Below are 20,678 nucleotides of genomic sequence, written 5' to 3'. Positions count from 1 at the left end.
ACACAATCACTTCATTTCAGGGGCTCAAAAGTAATTGGACAATGGACTGAAATGCTATTTCATGGGCTGGTGTGGGCAATACCTTTGTTATGTCATTATTTATTAAGCAGATAATAGGCCTGGAGTTGATTTGAGCGGGGTGCTTGTATGTGGAAGATTTTGCTGTGAACAGACAACATGCGGTCAAAGGAGCTCTCCATGCAGGTGAAACAAGCCATCCTTAAGCTGCAAAAACAGAAAAAAAAACATCCGAGAAATTGCTACAATATTAGGAGTGGCAAAATCTACAGTTTGGTACATCATGAGAAAGTAACAAAGCACTGGTGAACTCAGCAACGCCAAAAGACCTGGACGTTCAAGGAAAACAACAGTGGTGGATGATTTCAGAATGATTTTCATGGTGAAGAGAAACCCCTTCACAACAGCCAACCAAGCGAACAACACTCTCCAGGAAGTAGGCGTATCGATAAAGTCTACCACAAAGAGAAGACTGCATGAAAGTAAATACAGAGGGTGCACTGCAAGGTGCAAGGCAGATTGGACTTTGCTAAAAACATCTAAAAAAGCCAGCACAGTTCTGGAAAAACATTCTTTGGACAGATGAAACCAAGATCAACCTTTACCAGAATGATGGCAAGAAAAAAGTATGGAGAGGGCGTGGAACAGCTCATGATCCAAAGCATAGCACATCATTTGTAAAACATGGCGGAGGCAGTGTGATGGCTTGGGCGTGCATGGCTGCCAGTGGCACTGAGATACTAGTGTTTATTTATGATGTGACACTAGACAGAAGCAGCCGAAATAATTCTGAGGTATTCAGAGACATACTGTCTGCTCAAATCCAACTAATTGCAGTCACATTGATTGGGAGGCGTTTCATAATACAGATGGACAATGACCCAAAATATACAGCCAAAGCAACCCAGGAGTTTATTAAAGCAAATAAGTGGAATATTCTTGAATGGCCAAGTCAGTTACCTGATCTGAACCTAATTGAACATGCATTTCACTTGTTGAGGACTAAACTTTGGACAGAAAGGCCCACAAACAAACAGCAACTGAAAGCTGCTGCAGTAAAGGCCTGGCAGAGCATTAAAAAGGAGGAAAAAATCTGGTGATGTCCATCAGTTCAAGACTACAGACTGTCATTGCCAGCAAAGGGTTTACAACCAAGTATTAGAAATGAACATTTTATTTTCAGCTTTTTATTTGTCCAATTACTTTTGAGCCTCTTAAATGAAGTGAATATGTTAACAAAGGCTTTAGTTCTTCACATTTGTATGCAATATTTTTGTTCTACCCACTGAATTAAAGCTGAAAGTCTGCAGTTCAACTGCATCTGGGTTGTTTCATTTAAAATTAATTTTGGTAATGTGCTTAACCAAAATTAGAAAAAAGCTGTCTCTGTCCAAATATTTATGGACCTGTATGGAACTGTATACTGTATATATTATCAAAACAAAATATACAGTACATCAGCATTTATATATGATATTAATATCTATATATAGTAGCAACCAAAGGGTAAATTATATAAAATAAATTAAATATTTAATGTAATAAATATTAATTTGCATAATAAACTGTCTCTTTAATTTTGCAGATACATAACAAACTTTCTTTCATATCTTATCCCATACTGACAGTGAAATGGTTACATTGTATATTTATCTCCAGGCGTATAGTCATGTGGATTAGTCTCTGTTCAACCCAGATCATCTGTAGTAATCTACCTCCCTGTGGTTGAATATGGGTTTATGTTCTCTACAAAAGATTCAGAACTCATTATGAACTACAGCAGTCATTCATTTCATTTTTTTGATTTCATATGTATTGCTCCCATGATTGCCTTTTAGATATTTCATACTAATAATTGTTGGTGTAACTAAACTAAAATCTTTGCTGTTTTGTACAATAGAAAATGAAAGAGCTGGCCAAAATGTATTCAACAGAGATCAAACAGATTGATCTGGATGTGAATCGTACGTTCCGCAATCACATTATGTTTCGAGAACGTTATGGAGTCAAGTGAGTGGCATTTATACATGGTACACTTTCATTCTGTTAGAACTGAATATGACCTCCTTCTAAAGTATATTACCCTGGTTTTGGCCACTTTGTTTTCCTATTGACTTGTAAAGAAAAGCCTGTCAACACAGACCCTTATTTCAGTGCTAGCCTTTTATTTCTTTTTTGAAAACCATCACTTATTTGGCTGATAAGAGAACCTGCTGTGTTGTATTTCAGTACTACTGCAATTTCACAATGTCTGGAAAGATAGGGCAGATAATGCTGCAGCAATGGCACAGGGAGCACAAATTGAATGATGTTAATTTTAAACCTTTTAAAATTACTTTTGATTGTGTAAATGTAAAATTACACGTTAAGGGCTCCAAGCTACATGGAGATTGCAGAAAGATTTGTAATTGCTTTATGGTATAGTTTTAATATCGGGAGACTACCCTGAGTAATGGCACTACAGGTACAGGAAAAGGGCAGAAATTTATCAATTTAATACAAGATAATTTTATGGTACAGTTTATAGAAGCCCCATTCATTTCATTTAATGTAGGCTGCAAACAGGAAAGATAAAAACATTCAACTTTAATAGAGGGCTGGCTCTTTGTGACTTGGACTGGGAGAGAAAATTGTTATTAAATAACACAGAACAGCTGAAAGGGAGCACAATTGTCCCATTTTCTCAAAACTTTAAAGACGGAAGGAAACTACTACAGGTGGTTACCAATTTTTGAAATGATGTGCTGGGGTGACTAGGTACCAGGCATGCACTATCTGTCTTGTATTCTCTGTTGAATACACTGCCAGAAGATTTTATACCCTTATATTTTCGGATCCGGAAGTGAGAGTTGGAGACCAACCTGTCCCAGGCCCAGAAGGAGCAAATATTGCGCTTTTGCCACAAAAGTTCTATGCACAGCGGAGCCCAAGAAACGGTATATAAAATCTTTATTCGATGGTATGCCAGTTAGACTACATACGATTTTTCCTTCTGTTTCTGATATGTGCTGGAGGTGTGGTACTGAGAGGGGTTCGATGCTACATATTTTCTGGTCTTGCAAGAAGCCCAAAGACTTCTGGCAAGGAGTTTGGAAAATTTGTTAAGATATGTCTTTGAGGTCAATACCTACTGACCCTGGGTTTTTCTAATTTCATCTCAATGACTGGCCACAGAAAGTATAATAAATCGGTAGTTAAACATCTATTAAATGCGGCCAAGGCCTGTATCCCGAGTCTGTGGAAACAAGTGTCGGCCCAGTTTCCACAGAATTAATGAAGTTAGAATAATTGAGGATTTGACTGTGAACACCTACAAACGAGAGGAGAACTTTCTAGAAACCTGGGAAGCTTGGATTATATTTCAAGAATCCCCAGTTTATAAATATCTGTTGAGCAACTAGAGGGTGATGGTTGATTCTGTGATTTAAACAGTTTTGGGCTAATGGAAAGGTGCATATGAACAGGTTTTGTTTTTAGAAAAGTCTAGAGAGGTCAATGGAGCTACTGATTCTGAATTTTCCTTTTGTGTTATTTTCTAAGAATGAAACCGGAGGTTCAGAGATGGGTCCCACACTGCATAGTTCTCCCCAGAGGTTTTTAGCCGGTTGCTCCGCCCGGCTGCTTTGAATACCCCGCCCAGCTCTCGGCAGCTCTCATCCTCGGATGCACGGATCTCAGTGAGGCTGCTCTGTGCCATCTGTGCTCTGTGTCATCTGTTCAGAGGATTGCTGCCGATGTGAGGTGAGCACACAGTTCAGCCGATGTTCAGTGACGGAAACACAGGCAGCCCCGCCCCCATCTCATAGCACGAACACTGATTTCTGTTTAAGAAAAATCTGCCTGTGAAATGTATCCACCTCTAGCTCTGCGTGTGAATTGTGCATCCTCACAGCTCTGTGTGTACAAACCTCCATATCTCCTAAACTGTATGTCACAATGACCTGTAATTTTCAGGGTGTACAGGGGACCCTCATAGATACTAGTTATTACAATTTCTGCCCCTTAGCTTTAAAGAATTTCAAGATATGCACTTCCACCTATATTTTTGTTTCCCTGCACCTCTTAATTCTGGAGAAATTGGGGTTTGAGGTAAGATGCAGACAGATATGTGTAACAGAGCAGGCAGTACATTTTGCTAGGTAGAGATTTATGTTCTCATAATGCCATAGTAATTTTAAAAAGGTTTAGCCACAAGTGTCCTTGCACCTACATTTTCAGTTTCCTATGCCTCCACGTGTACCTTAAAAATTTCAAGTTAATACAACGAACGGTTTAGGAGATCTGAAGGTTTGAACACAGTGAGTTGTTAGGCTGCAGAATATGACACGCAGCTTTTACACACACACATACAGCTATCGGTGCTGCCGATGACATTACACACTGCAGATAAACGTCACAAACTGTTTTTATATAGAATATGGGCAGTGATGAGAGGGGGTCACTGTCTGCCTTGTCCCTATCTGATATCACATGCATGATGCTATTAAAGCATCTCTACATTTTTAACATTATATTAAAGAGTGACTTTCTCTGTTATGTAATGAAAAATGTGCGTTTTTAGTTTTTTTTTGTTTTTACACTTTTGTGGAGAGGACCTCTCCCCTTCAGTCTTCACTTCCATTTCGGTAAAGACCGAAGGGGAAATCCACAGCCTCCTGGGATATTTGTGTCACATATCCCAAAATGCTCTGCACTGCTCCTTGTGTGCATGCACCTTCAGAGGATTTCTTATCTAATTCTAATGTAAAAAAAAAGTGTTCAATCTAATGCATGCGCAGTGCAAGGCAGCATTGGACGTACAAGTGAGCATTAGAGAGAAAGTGGAAGCTGAGCCAGCATGGGCCTGCTGGGCTAGATTTGTAAAAGAATCAAGTGGAAAAAAAATGTTTTCACAAAAGTTCACTTTAACTAAATATAGACACAGAAGCACATCTGAAATTAGGCTGAATTTACACAGGCAGTGAGGTTACATTTGTCCATTCCTCATGCCAGGAACCACTGCTACTTAAAAAACTTCTAGCTCTGAAAAAGCCCAGCACTTACTGCCTGTTACCAATCCTAGATGCCCAGCACTTACCGCCTGTTACCAATCCTAGGTGCCCAGCACTTACCGCCTGTTACCAATCCTAGGTGCCTAGAACTTACCGCCTGTTACCAATCCTAGGTGCCCAGCACTTATGGCCTGTTACCAATCCTAGGTGCCTAGCAGTTGCCAGAAGTCACTCAGAAGGGGTAAATGTTTTTTGCTGCTAATATGAGCTAAGCCTAACTTGTTACACCACATTCATTATACTATTACACTACTACAAAGGATTACACTCTTAAAACTTAGAACACTAGTAAGTTGGGTCACAATACACAGCATAGAATAGTTGTGGCAAAATACATAGAATAGAAAAATTGTATATACTAACGGGGCAGGCATTACAAAGTTGTAACAAATAATTGGGAGAAGGTAAAACACTGTAACAATAAGAGGTTACTGGATACCCATGGCATAAACAACTGGGAGTACTAAATTTGCCGTGTTTTGCCACACCCCCTTTTTTACCACCCAGGTACAGCTTCCTACCACCCGGCTGAAAAAAATTTCAGGGGGGAACACTGTTGGATGAGTTGACTGGGGAGAACAATGTTTTGGTCCTTCCATTTATGTATAAAACTTTTGTGTATATTTGTCTCTTTTCATATCTATGCAAATGGTCCACTAAGGTTATTGTTTAATGTTCAGGGATTCGGAGATGTTTCTCCCTTTCCAATTGTTATTTCTGTTTTGTTTTTCTTATTCTGTGTCTTTCCTTTTTTATTGTGTACAATTTGAAAAATTCCATAAAAATATATTGTTTAAAAAAAAAAGAACACAGAACAGAAATGGGAATGTTTCAAATCTGTTCTACACAAACACACTGAAAAATATATTCCAATGGGTAATATGTTTAAGAGGCTAAAATTAAAACCTATGTGGCGCACAGATACAGTTAAAAAAGACATATAGAATAAGAATAGGGCATTCTAAAAATATAGAAATGACGGATCACCTTCATTTTTTGAAAACTATAAAGAATATACCAATAGATGTAAAAAGGAGATACAATGTGTAAAACCTCAGAATGAAAGACAGATTGCAAAAGAAAGTAAAGCAAACCGCCCCCCCCCCAACAAAAACAAATAAATAAATATATTAACAGCAAAAAGATCAGATCTCAGCATGTACGCCCCTTAAGGATGACTCCGGGTTGGTAACTGGGGATAAAGAAAAGGCGGATTTACTGAAAACTTTTTTTTTTAGCTCTGTGTACACAAAGGAAAATGACCGAGCTCAAGTTGACAAAGCACGAAGACCTGATGGTTTACATTCATGTGTCCTCAAAGAACTGAGCTCAGTTATTTCAAAGCCATTGTTACTAATTTTTAGAGACTCTTTAATCACTGGCATGGTACCAATGGATTGGCATAAGGCCAATGTAGTTCCTATCTTCGATAGGGAGCAAAATCATTACCAAGTAACTACAGACCAGTAAGTTTAACGTCCATAATTCGAAAGGCCCCAGAGAGTTTGATAAAGAACCACATGGAGGAGTTTTTGCTAGAAAAAAAAGGGATAGCATGTATTCAAGAAAGACCGGCGTTGTCAAACAAACTTACTCTCTTTTTATGAGGAAGCAGGTAAACAAGTAGACAGTGGAGTAGCAGTTGATATAGTGTGTTTGGAATTTTTCTAAAGCATTTGACACAGTACCCCACAGACGGTTATTATGCAAGTTAGGGTCAATAGGTTTAGGAAAGTAAATCTGTAAATGGATAGAGAACTGGCATCTAGAGAGTAGTGATTCATTATTCATACTCTGAATGGTCTAAGGTTATTAGTGGTGTACCCCAGGGTTCAGTGTTGGGACCTTTACTGTTTAACATCTTTATAAATGATATAGAGTTTGGGATTAAAAGTACCATTTCTGTGTTTGCAAATAACACCAAACTATGTAATGGATTTAGGTCCATACATGATGTCTATAATTTACAAGCAGACCTGGATGTACTGTTTGATTGGGCAGCTAAGTGACAAATGACATTTAATATTGATAAATGAAAAGATATGCATTGGGGGGTAACAATATGCATGCTTCATACTGTCTAGTGGGAATACATTTGGTGGAGTCAGAAATGGAAAAGGACCTGGGGTTCTGGTAGATCATAGACTTAATATTAGCATGCAATGCCAAGATGCAATATCTAAGCTAGCAAAGTACTTTCTTTGTATTAAAAGAAGAATAGATTGCAGAGATAAAGACATAATCCTGCCCTTGTGCAAAGCATTGGTCAGACCACATCTGAAATTTGCAATCCAGTTTTGGGCACCATTTCACAAAAAGGACATTGTGGAGTTGGGGAGAGTGCAGAAAAGGGCAACTAAACTGAAACAAAGAATGGGGGAACTTAGCTATGAGGAGATATTAGCCGAACTGAATCTATTCTTCCTTGAGAAGAGATGTTTAAGGGGAGATATGATCACCCTGTATAAATATATAGATAATCCAAATAGAGAACTCTCTAACTCTCCCAACTATTCACTTTAAAATTGTTACAAAGGACAAGAGGGCACTATTTGTGTCTGGAGGAAAAGATGTTTAAGCTCCAGATAAGGAAGGGATTTTTCACTGTAAGGTCTGTGAAAATGTGGAATAGGCTCCCTCAGGAAGTATTTTCAACAGCTACTATAGATTGCTTTAAAAAAAAAAGCTAGAAGCTTTTCTAGAAGCACTGAACATAACTGGGTATTAAAGCTTTAAAATAAAGATAACAGAGACTGTTGATCCAGGGAACTTCCGATTGCATTGCCTTCTTCTGCACCAACTATGTCTCTTAGGGTTTTATATCTGGGATATGTTTACTTCCCTAGTGGTTGGACTTGATTGACTTTTGTCTTTTTTCATCCTGTCTTACTATGTAAGTATGTAATGTATATATTACTGTTCAAATTAATGATAAACTGAAGACAGGGTAATCTTGGGGACCATCTTTTCACAACACATCTGTCATGATCATGTATTGTCATGTGATGTTGTACTTTGCTTTTTTACTCATATTAAGAAAAATATAATGGTTCATTCCTGCTTACTAAGAGATGGATATCACTGTGTGCAATTACAAGTAGCACTAACTGTAAAAACTCTAAATTAAGTTTCCCCAAAAGCTCAGAAATAGCCTTAATATTGCAAGCAATACTCAAAATTTGCCTAACTGCTTGCTGTTATTGGGGTTTTTATAGCCACCCTTACCTGTGCTGAAGCTAGCCTTCCTTTCTAAATGTACTTTGTTGTAATTCAGGTAATAACCTCTTTATTATGAATGTTGCATTTCTTTACAGACAGAAGGCTTTGTTTGATGTTTTATCAGCGTATTCTGTCTACAATACGGTAAGACATTATGAACATATGAATACAAAATGTATCTAAAATCCTACAGATTATTTTGCCAGCCATTAAAAGACAGTATTTTTATTGCAGTTTAGAATGAAAGGTGGGTTTCGGTTGCTATGAGGTAGCAACATTTTTGAATACATTTCCTTAAATGACTTTATTTATAGCCAGGAGCTCATCAAGGGTATATTTTTCACAAGACCATACAAAAGCAATTTTCGAATATAAAACAGACAATTTAACAGCACTTTCTAATTACCCAAAATACTTTGTTGAGAGGACTCCTGGTAAATTACTGGGCTTTCCCCCTCAGATGCCTTTTGTTCAGCTGTTACAGGGCCACATCAAATCCCCTGTGATAATAATGAATCCAGAGCATTTAGTAGCACTCAATATAAAAGTGAGCCGAAGAAAGACATCCATGCCAATAATAAGTTTCAAATTTATGTACTGAAAAACAAAAAAAAAGTAAATTCAGAATTCTGAAGTGACTACATGAAAGGATCAGCCATGTTTTATATTAATAATGGCTAGTTTGTGTAATAGTTGTATTATGTACATTTTATGTATTTCTGTTTCACAGCTCCAGTGAAGGGAGTCCACTATAGGAATGAAGATGATTTTTGAAAAGATAAGGCTAATTTTCACCATATTGCAAATTGGCATTACCAACTTTTTAAAATGTATTGCAAAACCCCTGAGCTATAAAACCACGTTTTCTCAACAATACTTAACATTTAATTTGCATTTGTAAACCATTTCCTGTACAGCATTTCTACAGACTGCATTAGATTGTTGATCTGCAGAGGATCTTAGATCCCTATTTTTACAAACCAATATGAAACATAAAGAGCTGTGCCATTTGTTCATTTTTTTACTTGTCGTAGAATACGTCTAATGTCAAAAAATTTTTTTTAGTTTTTGATAGAGCAGGTTAGGGCAGACACAGGTGGGAACGCCGTGCCCTTACTTCTTTCGAGAAAGGGCATGCGTGCCCACTCCTATTTACAAAGAAATCTTTGGTGGTCCGCAGCTCTGGCCGGTCCGCCTCCCCACAGTGTCAGGAGAAAGATCCTGCTGGGGGGTGCGCATTGGCCAGAGCTGCAGACCATGTCTCCCGTATGGAATTGCAGACTCAAGGCGATGGGCGGGTTGTCTCTCTGAACACAATCCGCTCACTCTGAGTGGGCAGGTTCTGGCATCATGACGTCACTCTGTGAGAAGTTTCTTCCCTTTGAGTGACACATAGGCAGGGGTGTAGTGGGGAGGGCCATGTATAGTACCGTGCCCCCTCTTCTTTTTTTACGACTACACCCCTGGTTAAACCCCCCTGTGAGGCTTTTTTTTTCACCACTTGGTTTGTAGGCAAATGAGCAATTGAAAGAAAATCTTTCCAAGACAGAATCCTCATAGTTTTCCTAACTGTCTCTCTATGTCCTATTAACCAACAAGAATGCCATGGTGAAATGATGGGGTTTATAAAATAGATCTGAAGTGTGGCAGGCTTATGTTGCATTGGGTGTCCTATGCCCACACAGAAGTCTGGTTGACAAATACAAGCAGCTTCAGACATGTTATAGTGCCTACTTTATCCGTAACATTATCTGGTAAATTTCCTAAAAGATCTGATGAGTTGACTTTAAAAAGCTATTGAACTGTGTTGTCAGGCTGTGTTTTTTTTACTGTACAGGATTTACTTGCCTATTTCTGTCTTCTGCAGGAAGTCAGTTACTGCCAGGGTATGAGCCAAATTGCAGCAGTTCTGCTCATGTACCTTAATGAGGAGGATGCGTTTTGGGCTTTAGCACGGCTGATAACCAACCAGAGACATGCAATGCATGGTGAGTTTAGGTTAATGAAAAAGTCTTTTTTATGTATTGCACAAAAATGTAGTTTCTATCCCAGAGAAAAAAAGAAGGGAAGGCACCCTATTATGGCACATTTCCATGGAGCCAGTTATCAATCATAAACAATTATTTTCTATGTCCAAAATCTTACAATAAGTTAGATGTGTATAGATCAGTTGTTGTGTTTAAAGTGGATAGGTAGCTCAACATTTTGCATATACATTGGCCAGAAAGTTAAAAGACCCTGTAAATAGCTGCAATATGTTAACATGTCAGATAAGTCAGCCTGGTCTAACTTAATGCAAACGTTCTTTAAAAACAAAACATTTCGCTAGATATTGTACTGTCAAAAAACTTCATTGCCATCCTAAAAGCATTTAAAATCCTTTTTACTTTCCTTGGGTCAGGTGTTCATGAAGTTGTCCTGACACTTTCTGTTGAAAATGTTAGCCCTTACTCACACGTTTTTAAACGGTATTCACTGGAAAGGCCTTGACTACTAGATGAGGGTTTAGTCTATGGCAGTGGTGCCCAACCTTTTTTCATCTGGGAGTCGCATTTGACATTGGGATGAATCTGGTGGACCTCAATGCAAACAAACATTAAAGATGTATGTTTAAAATTAGAATAGTTTTATTTAAAATGAAATTAAGTTGAAGTGTTTCCGGTTACTGTAACGTACATGCACCAAATAAAGAAAATGACAAATCAAGAATTTCTTCACTCACCATTTGATGCTCATTTTATTAATTCAACATTTTATTAGTCTATTTTACAGTGCTGGCAGGTCATTTTTTTTGCTTACTGCCCTGTTATAGAGGGCATCTAACCTATTTTGTACCCCTCTACAATGGATACTTCCTAAGAAATGCAATTCATGTGACAGATATCCAGTAGGTACATGTTTCCTACTACTACATTTTCAGGTCTCGACATCTCCCCAATCCTGAGAAATTAGGGTTCACAGAGGGCAAGTGGCCAGATATGTGTGACAGGGTAGCACAGTATGATAATTATCATACTTATCCTACATTTTATTATGCCTACGGCTCCCCTTTCAGGAGTAATATGGCTTCAAAGAACATAAGCAGACATTTATATGTGACAGGGCGCCATGGTATGGTAGCAGTGATAATATTTAGTCTGGGGGGTTAGCCACAAGAGTCCCCCACTTAACCTATATTTCCTTTTCTCTACTGTTAGAGAAATTGGGGTTCACAGAAGGCAGGTGGCTAGCTGTGTCTGACAGGGTAGTACGGTATGACAGGTATAGTAGTGATGTAATGTTAGGGGGAGTTAGCAACAAGAGACCTGCACTAGCAGTTACATACCCCTTTTCTTACAGAGAAATTAGGGTTCATAGAGAGCAAGGGGATAGTAATACATGACAGGGTAGCATTATATGCTATATGCATGTCCTACTGGCTCCCACATTTCCAGTTGCCAAAATGCCTTTGTTCCAGGGAAATTAAGGGTCACAGAAGGTAAGTGGCCAGCTATGTGTAACAGGCACCCCACCAGCCACTCAGTCCATCAAACCACAGCGTCTGCAGGTTTGACTCCAGGCAGCAGTGAGCTGTACTTAGTGTCTCCCCCTAGGCAATGTTCTATGGCATGAGGAAGGGATAACGCACTACAACCTCACCGACAGTCTAAACGCAGTCTTGAAGTTTTGTGAACGAGCAAGTATACAGTTAGGTCCATAAATATTTGGACAGAGACAACTTTTTTCTCATTTTGGTTCTGTACATTACCACAATTAATTTTAAATGAAACATATCAGATGAAGTTGAACTGCAGACTTTCAGCTGAATTCAGTGTGTTGAACAAAAAAATGCATAAAAATGTTAGGAACTAAAGCCTTTTTTAGTTTTAGAAAATCACTTCATTTCAGTTCACCAGTGGCAAAAGTACAGTTTGGTACATCATGAGAAAGAAACAAAGCACTAGTGAACTCAGCAACGCCAAAAGACTTGGACGCCCACGGAAGACAACAGTGGTGGATGATCGCAGAATCATTTGCATGGTGAAGAGAAACCCCTTCACAACAGCCAACCAAGTGAACAACACTCTCCAGGAAGTAGGCGTATCGATATCCAAGTCTACCATTAAGAGAAGACCGCATGAATTTAAATACACTGCAAAGTGCAAGCCACTCATAAGCCTCAAGAATAGAAAATCAAGATTGGACTTTGCTAAAAAACATCTAAAAAAGCCAGCACAGTTCTGGAAAAACATTCTTTGGACAAATGAAACCAAGATCTGCCTTTACCAGAATGATGGCAGGAAAAAAGTATGGAGAAGGCGTGGAACAGCTCGTTATCCAAAGCATACCACATTATCTGTAAAACATGGTGGAGGCAGTGTGATGGTTTGGGCGTGCATGGCTGCCAGTGGCACTGGGACACTAATGTTTATCAATGATGTGACACTGGACAGAAGCAGCCAAATGAATTCTTAGGTGTTCAGAGACATACAGTCTGCTCAAATCCAGCTAAATACAGTCAAATTGATTGGGAGGCTTTTCATAATACAGATGGACAATGACCCAAAACATACAGCCAAAGCAACTTGGGAGTTTATTAAAACAAAGAAGAGGAATATTCTTGAATAGCCAAGTCAGTCACTTGATCTGAACCCAGTTGAGCATGCATTTCATTTGTTGAAGACTAAACTTTGAACAGAAAGGCCCACAAATAAACAGCAACTGAAAGCCACTGCAGTAAACGCCTGGCAAAGCATTTAAAAGGAGGAAACCCAGCATCTGGTGATGTCCATGAGTTCAAGACCACAGGCTGTCATTGCCAGCAAAGGGTTTTCAAGTATTAGAAATGAACATTTTATTTTCAGCTTTTTATTTGTCCAATTACTTTTAAACCCTGAAATGTAGTGATTGTGTTAAAAAAGGCTTTAGTTCCTTACATTTTTATGCAATCTTTTTATTAAACCCACCTAATTAAAGCTGAAAGTACGCAGGCGCAAATGCATCTGAGTTGTTTCACTTAAAATTAAATGTGGTAATGTACAGAACCAAAATTAGAAAAAAATGTCTCTGTCCATAATATATGTACCTAACTGTATATCCATAATATATGTACCTAACTGTATATTTGTGGCACTACAGCACAGAGCAAATTGACAGTAACCTAATACTCATTATCATGGAAGTGGGACCCAGGGATCTCTAACATGCAAACTCAATGTGGGGACCCTGGTCTTGAAATAGCCCCCCTTTAATGTTAAAAAAACCCTGCTTGTTAATATGATTTTATGCTTGTGACCCCATATCTGGGAATTTATTTAGTTTAGCAGAAGCTTTCAGTGTAAATTTCACATTTCTATGACATGCTGTAGGAGATAAAAAGGTTTACACATGGGGATAAGGACAGAAGCATGCACACAGCTCTCATGCTGCTGCTGCAAAAAAGTCAGATTACCTCACAGTAGAAGGTGGGTGGGGAGCAGCTCCTTCTTCTGGCAGCAAGATCTCAAAGAGATACATAGATGGATACTATAAAGGTCCATTCACAACTATAAATTGTTCTGTACCTGTATTCAAAACGGGATATTTACATTTCAGCAGTGCCATCAAACTTTCTGTATGCAGTAGTTTCGTTGCTTTTTTTTATAGAGTTATATCTATCTCATCTTTATATCTTAGGTGTTTTCCTCTTAGAAGTCTTAGTGGTAAGGAATTTCCAGTTTTTTGTAAACTCCCAGGTCCAGACTGATCATGCTCACTCTAACGTGTACTAAAAGTGCAATAATCTAACTATATCGATGGTTTTCTTTAAGGGTTTTTTATTCCTGGATTTCCAAAGCTCCAGAGGTTTCAGAGTCATCATGAAAAGATTCTCAGCAAGTTATTTCCCAAGCTGAAAAAACACATGGTATGGTCCTTTTCTGAATAATTAATAGTTTGTATTGGGATCATATGGCAACTTAGGAAGATATCCCTTATAGGTATATCAAATGTAAAATATATGGGCCATCCTTTCAATACATTTAGGATTTTAACACTTATTTCTGTTCTGCTGTATTTAAGTGTGAGTGTGTGGTGGTGGGGGATTGCACTCCTAAGTTTACTTGCTTGCTATATAAATATGTAGCATACTACAAGTTAAACATGTTATAGTATGACCTTTTTTAAGGTTTTAAAACAATGTAAGCTGTTAAATGTTTCACTGTAGAGTCATGGAGAAAAGCCTTGTTGATGTTTTCTGCATTTTTCTTATTCAAACAGGCTGACATTATATCTGTATTCAAACCGTGCCTACAGATAAAGATATTAAACTTAAACAGTGTCTACAGTTAAAATAGATATGAATCTGAAAAGAAAATGTTAAACCTAAAAGAAAAGTTGAATTTTCAATATGTAATTCATCAAAAATATCAATAGATATAATGATGTAGTGTGAAAACAGTACTCCCTTGGCCTAAGGCGTTTGTAATGCCCTCTTTAGGAAAATTACCTTTTGACATAACTTTAAATATTTAACTACTTCTCCAAACAAAGTTTCTTTAGTTGCAAGATGTCAGGTTACCACAAACATATGTGCTGTAGCTGCCACAAAATTTCAATAGCACTGTGGCTCAGGGGTTAGCATTCCAGCCTTTGCGACGCTAGGTTTGAATCCCAGCCAGGACCCTATCTGCATGGAGTTTGCAGGTTCTCCCCGTGTCTGCGTGGGTTTCCTCCCAAAAACATACAGTTGGGTGATTGGTTTTCCCCTAAATTGACCTTAGACTACATTAATGACATATGACTATATCAGGGACATTAGATTGTGAGCTCCTTTGAGTGACAGTTAATGACATGACTATGGACTTTGTACAGTGCTGTGTAATATGATGGGGCTATATATAAATACTGTATAGTAATAATATTCAGATCAGGGCCTGAAACCAGTCCATAACACTCCATTTCCTAATTGTTAGCCATTCCCTGGTGATTTTTGTGTCTGTGCTTTGAAACATTATTGCAATATTATTAATATTATTATAAAATAATAAAAGAAAGAGAAGCGGCTTTTTATGTGGCAAAACGATTATGTAAGTTTACTCATCATGTTATTACATCACAGGTTTTTCAAATACACAAATTATAAAACTAGTGTTATAGGATAAGGTTGACCGACACAAGTGTACGCAAAATTAGTATGTGGTACTCTCATATCGGGTGTCTCATTTTCAAATGTGTTTCGCCTTCTGGCTTCTTCAGGGGATATTTGAGACTTAGGCTATATCGACATAACAAAAATATACAGTCAGTATAAGAAAAATATAATATCACATAGTACACTAAATTGACAACAAAAATATGCAGTCAGTGTAGAAGATATATAGTTTTTGGTAACATAATTGCAATTACAATAATCTTTAAGGCATAATACCTTGAAATTTCATGATATCTAAGATATGAGATGTATGTACAAGTGATACAAGCTTGCATAGTTTCATGGTAATAAACTAAACATTTCTAACAATTTGGACTTGTTAGGCAAAATTAAGATAATGATTGTGTGTTCCCGAATGTGTATAATTGTAGGTTGATTGCTGTAGGTTAGTCATTGTATTAAAACTGGATGAGGTACATGTCTAGCCTGTATGATAGTTGTACATTCAATAATTCTAAATTAGATTAAGGAATTTTTTTGACAGAGTGGTGGTTCAATGGTATATAAAAGAAACTAAAAATACTTACAGTAAGATTGTTTGTGGACGACATTGTTGAAATGCCTGTAGTAAAGTTCTTTATATTCAATTTGTAATGAGGATAATTCTGCAATTATAATATGGTGTATAAAGAAGTAATATAGGGGTCTGGGTTGGTGATAATAATCAGTTTTAATATTGTATATTACTCACAGTATGGTTGGGTCCATAGGAAAGAACTCTCAAAATCAGTTTTAAATGGCAATATAGAACTATCCTGCAGAAAAGGTATATGCTAGGGGACTTATCCCAAATTGCAGTTGCAAAATTGTATACTAGGGGTTATAGTAAAGTTTATTATGTTTATTAATTTAGTTAGAGTAGAATAGTATGTATACTTACAAAATATATAAATTAGTGAAGGGCTTGCTGGCATCTTTTGTTGATGGACGAAACTAATACTATATATTCCCTCTGAATCTTCATTATCTTTGGTTCAAAACTACTTCCACCCATCCAGGAACCAATACCCTTTACTTGGCTCAGCAGTACATTGAACCTAAACACCTACTGTGACCGTACCAATCATCATTTTAAACATTGACTGACCCAAAAATCTAAATTTGTTTTAGTTCCATTTTAGTTCCATTTACTTGCTACCTAAACACCGCACAGTCCGTACAATCATGCACCCCCGAGGAAGCCAAATTGGCGAAACACGCCGGACAATACAAGACTGAAATGGTTAATTTAAAGTACACAGTAGCAATATTATGTCTAGAAAAATATCACCATCCTGTGCTTTTACAACAATGTTGGTGATATATATTGTTAATACTGTATAATTATATATGAATTATGTTATAAATACATAAGTGAAAAAGTGCAAAGATAGCGGCTCTTATTGGCAGAAGATAAGTCTAGCATGACATAAAACCTTTTATTTCAATTACTAAAACATATACTTCTTGGAAACATAAGATGTGGGTAGGTACTGTACTTATGGTTTCTCCCGACGCGTTTCGCCCTTAACAGGCTTCCTCAAGCGATTGCCGAGACTTTGGTATATTGACCACACGAGAAGAAGGTGGAAGAGTACATTCAACCCAGAAAATGTCACAAAAAAGGGGGAAATGACTCGATTGGAGATTTTGGATGGCTATCTTAATGATGTAATAATAATTATTCCAGTTCTAGTAGATGGAGGTATCTACAATTTTAATATGTACACTGACTGCGGTTTTATTTTTTTATATATCCTCAACCTCAGAATATATGTGTTGGATCTTGTAAGCAGTGTAAGGAATACTATCAAAAATAGGGAAGGGTATTCTAAAGAAGATCTTATGGATTAATTGAGAGGTACTTCTGAGTATAAGGAAGAATCGTCCTAAGTGTTGTGTGAGGAGGTATGGGGGAAAAAAAGCTGGTGGCAGCTGTTCAAACCAGGACAGGTTATAAATTCATAATTAATATTTAAGTCACAATCCCCGTCTTTCTTGGGTTTTTATCTTATTTGGTAATGCAAGGGTTAAATGTGCAGGAAGGTAAGAGGCTTACCATAAATGATCGTATGGGGTCAATAGTACTTACAGATAGCGTTGGTGGATTGGCAGCAGCCAGTTCAGAAGAGAACCGGTCTGCCTGACATGGAAACTTTTTGTCCACAATCCCCCTCCCCGTAATTAAAATGTTATACCCATCATATCATGCTTCCCTGTCACACATAACTATCCCCTTACTCTCTATGAACCCCTTTCTCTGTAACATCTCACTATAGATGGATGGGTTTTCCGAGAGAAAATCTGTGCCCCGTTACAAATTATAATTTATTTCTAACAATCGTAGATTACAATGATACAGTTAGATAAGTATGTATAGGTATAAATGTAATAATAAAGTCTGCAAACTGTCAAGAAGTTTATAGTCTGAAATCTCTCGATAACGTAGACAAAAAGGCATGCAATGTCAGTGGGTCTGTTATGCTACAATTACAGCATTTACAGGGAACTTTACCTGTGGAATCATTTCTTCCTTCACTGTCCTGTAAAGTCTTTGTTGCAGTCCACGATGAATCAGCGTGGTCCGTGTCCTGTTTTCTTACACTGCATAGAAAACAACCCAGGGACTTTCTACCTTACAAATTAAACAATAAATTGTTTACATTTTGTGCAGTAAAGAAACAGTTAACCTTTTTTTCTAGGAGCCTATTAGCATAAATAACTAGGGGTTTTGTCAAGTCTTAAGAAAAAAATTGTCACTATCATGAGTTCCTCATTTTAAAAAGGATTTATGATATCTGATTGAACAGTGAGTGGTCTGTTGGTCACAAGCTTAAAGAGGAAATAAACCCAAAACTCATCCAAAGCAATAAATACACACTTACCTTCAATCCCGCAGATCAGTCTATCCATTGGGAGGTTTCTTCTATCGGATCCCACGTCGTCCTGGTATCTGTCTTCCGCCCCGCACAGAGGAAGCACCAGGCGCTGCCATCCTCTTCTCTCTTCTTCCTGGTTCTTCCTCCTGTGTTACCTGATCTCGTACTGTGCAGGTGCGAGATATCATGTCATTGTAGGATAACCTGTAAAAAAAAAAAAATAGTTAAATAAACACAAACACTTAATAAATTCATGTAACATTGATTTTTTTTAACACTTTTTTTACATTTTCTTTCATCCGAATTTTTGCTGTCAAATCTCGTTTTTTTTTCGGGTCCGATCTATCCGAATTCCAACAGCCATATTCGGGTCAAATATAAGGACAACCTGAATTCGAACACCAACACTAGCATAAACACAACACATAAACACATCTGACGGAGCAGACAGGCTATAAAGCCCCAGCAGCCAGTGACAGCATGGGATTGATTAGGAACCACTCAGATAATCAACTGCACCCAGTTCCAATCCCCATCAGATGTGCGGCCTAGTGCAGAGGATGCCGAGGGAAAACCCCAGCTACAGGGATGCTGCAACCCTCAAGGCACTGATCCTGAAACCTGAGTGCTACCGCGAGCGCAGCCGCTCCTAACAGGCACCACAATCCCCCCAAATCCTCCACTAAAGTAAGTCACTATTTGACTCATCCCAAGGTATATCAAGCTTATGACAAACAATCATATATCTTTTTTTATAATTAAGGCTACGTACACATGTTAGATAAATTGCCTCAGGGCTGATATCGGACATGAATCTGGCGTGTGTTCAGCACTTGTCGTCCGGAAGACTGTCCTGGCGGATCCAAAGATGAGGAATGATTGTAATGAAAGTGAAAGGGAGAGAACACAAGGTGAAGGCTCTGATCTGTCGTTCTCCACCTCCCTTCCCCATAGAGCAGAATGGCCCCGTTTGTACAGAACTCATTCATGCATCTTTCATTCTTTTGTTGTTAGAAAGGATCGTGAAAGATCCAATGACAATTACTATATTTCCTCATGTATAAGACACTCTCATGTATAGGATGCACCTTGATTTTGGGACCTGAAATTTGGAAAAATAATATTATTACATAAAGTTATTGAACTTACCATATTGAACTTTATTCATCATAGAAATTATACAACTCCTCATCACTGTCAAAACTCTCATCCATATGATAGTTTTTTGGTTGTCCTCATCTGTGTCTGATGACGAATTACTGTCTTCAAATATTGCCTCCTCAGTTCCATCTATGGCGTTTGAAATGCCACACTTGTTAACCACCTAGCCGTTAAGCCCGACCTTCGTACGGGCAAAAAAAAATGGCTAGGATGGTTAAGCCCGTATTTTTGTCACATCCTTACCTCCATGGTCCCGCTGTGCACATCCAGCGTCATTTTCCTATTCCAGCATCGTTTTCCTATTCCAGAGTCGTCCTCCGTCCATCGTCGTCCGTCGATCTCCCTCTCCAGCGTCGGGTGCCAGCGGGACCGGTAAGATGCCGGCCGGTATCTTGTGTTCCGCACAATTTAAAAAAAAAATTTCATGAAAAACAGTGGATCACTTTTGGTACAGAAATCTAGACCTCAGTGTAACGCTCAGGTGGTTAAATGACTTGACAAGGATCTCAATCTTCACATCATCCCAGGATTTTTACACCCAGGTACAAACTATAGTTGGTTTCTTCACTCTTCCTACTGGTGTAAAATTGTCCCCAGAAGCTTTCATCCATTGAGTCCATTCTTCTCCCATAGCAGCTTTGAAGGGTTTGTAATGCTGACAAGTAGTTGGAGCTGGGATGTCAAGCCCCCAGGTATGACGGCAATTTTTGTTTTCTTCTCTGCAGCAATCTTCTTTGTGTTTCCTGTTATTGAGCACCAATAGGGCAGGTTTGGAAAAAAGGTGCACCTGTCTTCTGCTCCAAACTTTCTCAAACCATATCTTCATCCCATCCTGATCCATCCAACCTTTGTCATGAACATGGACAATCACTCCTCGAGGAATGTCTTCTTTTGGCATTGTTTTGCGTTTGAAAATTAGCATAGGAGGCAGCTTGGTTCCGTTGGCAAAGCAAGCTAGAACAACTGTATAATGGCTCTTTTCATGTCCACTTGTCTTCACAGTTAGTCTTCACCCCCTTCTACAGTTCTGTTACTTGGTACATCAAAATAAAGGGGAACCTCGTCCATATTTGCAATCAGTCCCAACTCAAACTGATGTGTCTTCCGACATTAGAGGACAAAACGGTTAAATTCAAAGACCTTCTGCTGATAGCTTTCAGGCATCTTTTGGGCAAGTGTGGTGCATGTACGCATGTTTAG

At 38.2% G+C, this 20,678-nt stretch overlaps 1 protein-coding gene across 6 annotated transcripts in view; it reads left to right on the top strand.

Moving 5' to 3' along the window:
- The window catches only part of LOC140337582 (uncharacterized), a 186,491-nt gene that overhangs the window by 117,445 nt on the left and 48,368 nt on the right, over positions 1-20,678 (top strand). For all 6 annotated transcript variants that reach the window (XM_072421296.1, XM_072421292.1, XM_072421293.1 and 3 more), the window contains 4 exons: positions 1,919-2,028; positions 8,384-8,432; positions 10,156-10,276; positions 14,078-14,172. In XM_072421296.1, coding sequence (XP_072277397.1) covers positions 1,919-2,028; positions 8,384-8,432; positions 10,156-10,276; positions 14,078-14,172 — 375 coding nt within the window. The remainder of the gene's footprint in view (positions 1-1,918; positions 2,029-8,383; positions 8,433-10,155; positions 10,277-14,077; positions 14,173-20,678) is intronic.

This window comes from Pyxicephalus adspersus, chromosome 9 (genome assembly GCF_032062135.1).
Source record: "Pyxicephalus adspersus chromosome 9, UCB_Pads_2.0, whole genome shotgun sequence".
In the NCBI taxonomy this organism is placed as follows: Eukaryota; Metazoa; Chordata; class Amphibia; order Anura; family Pyxicephalidae; genus Pyxicephalus; species Pyxicephalus adspersus.
The sequence above is the reverse complement of the archived record's forward strand: the minus strand, read 5'-3'. Positions and strand labels throughout refer to the sequence as shown.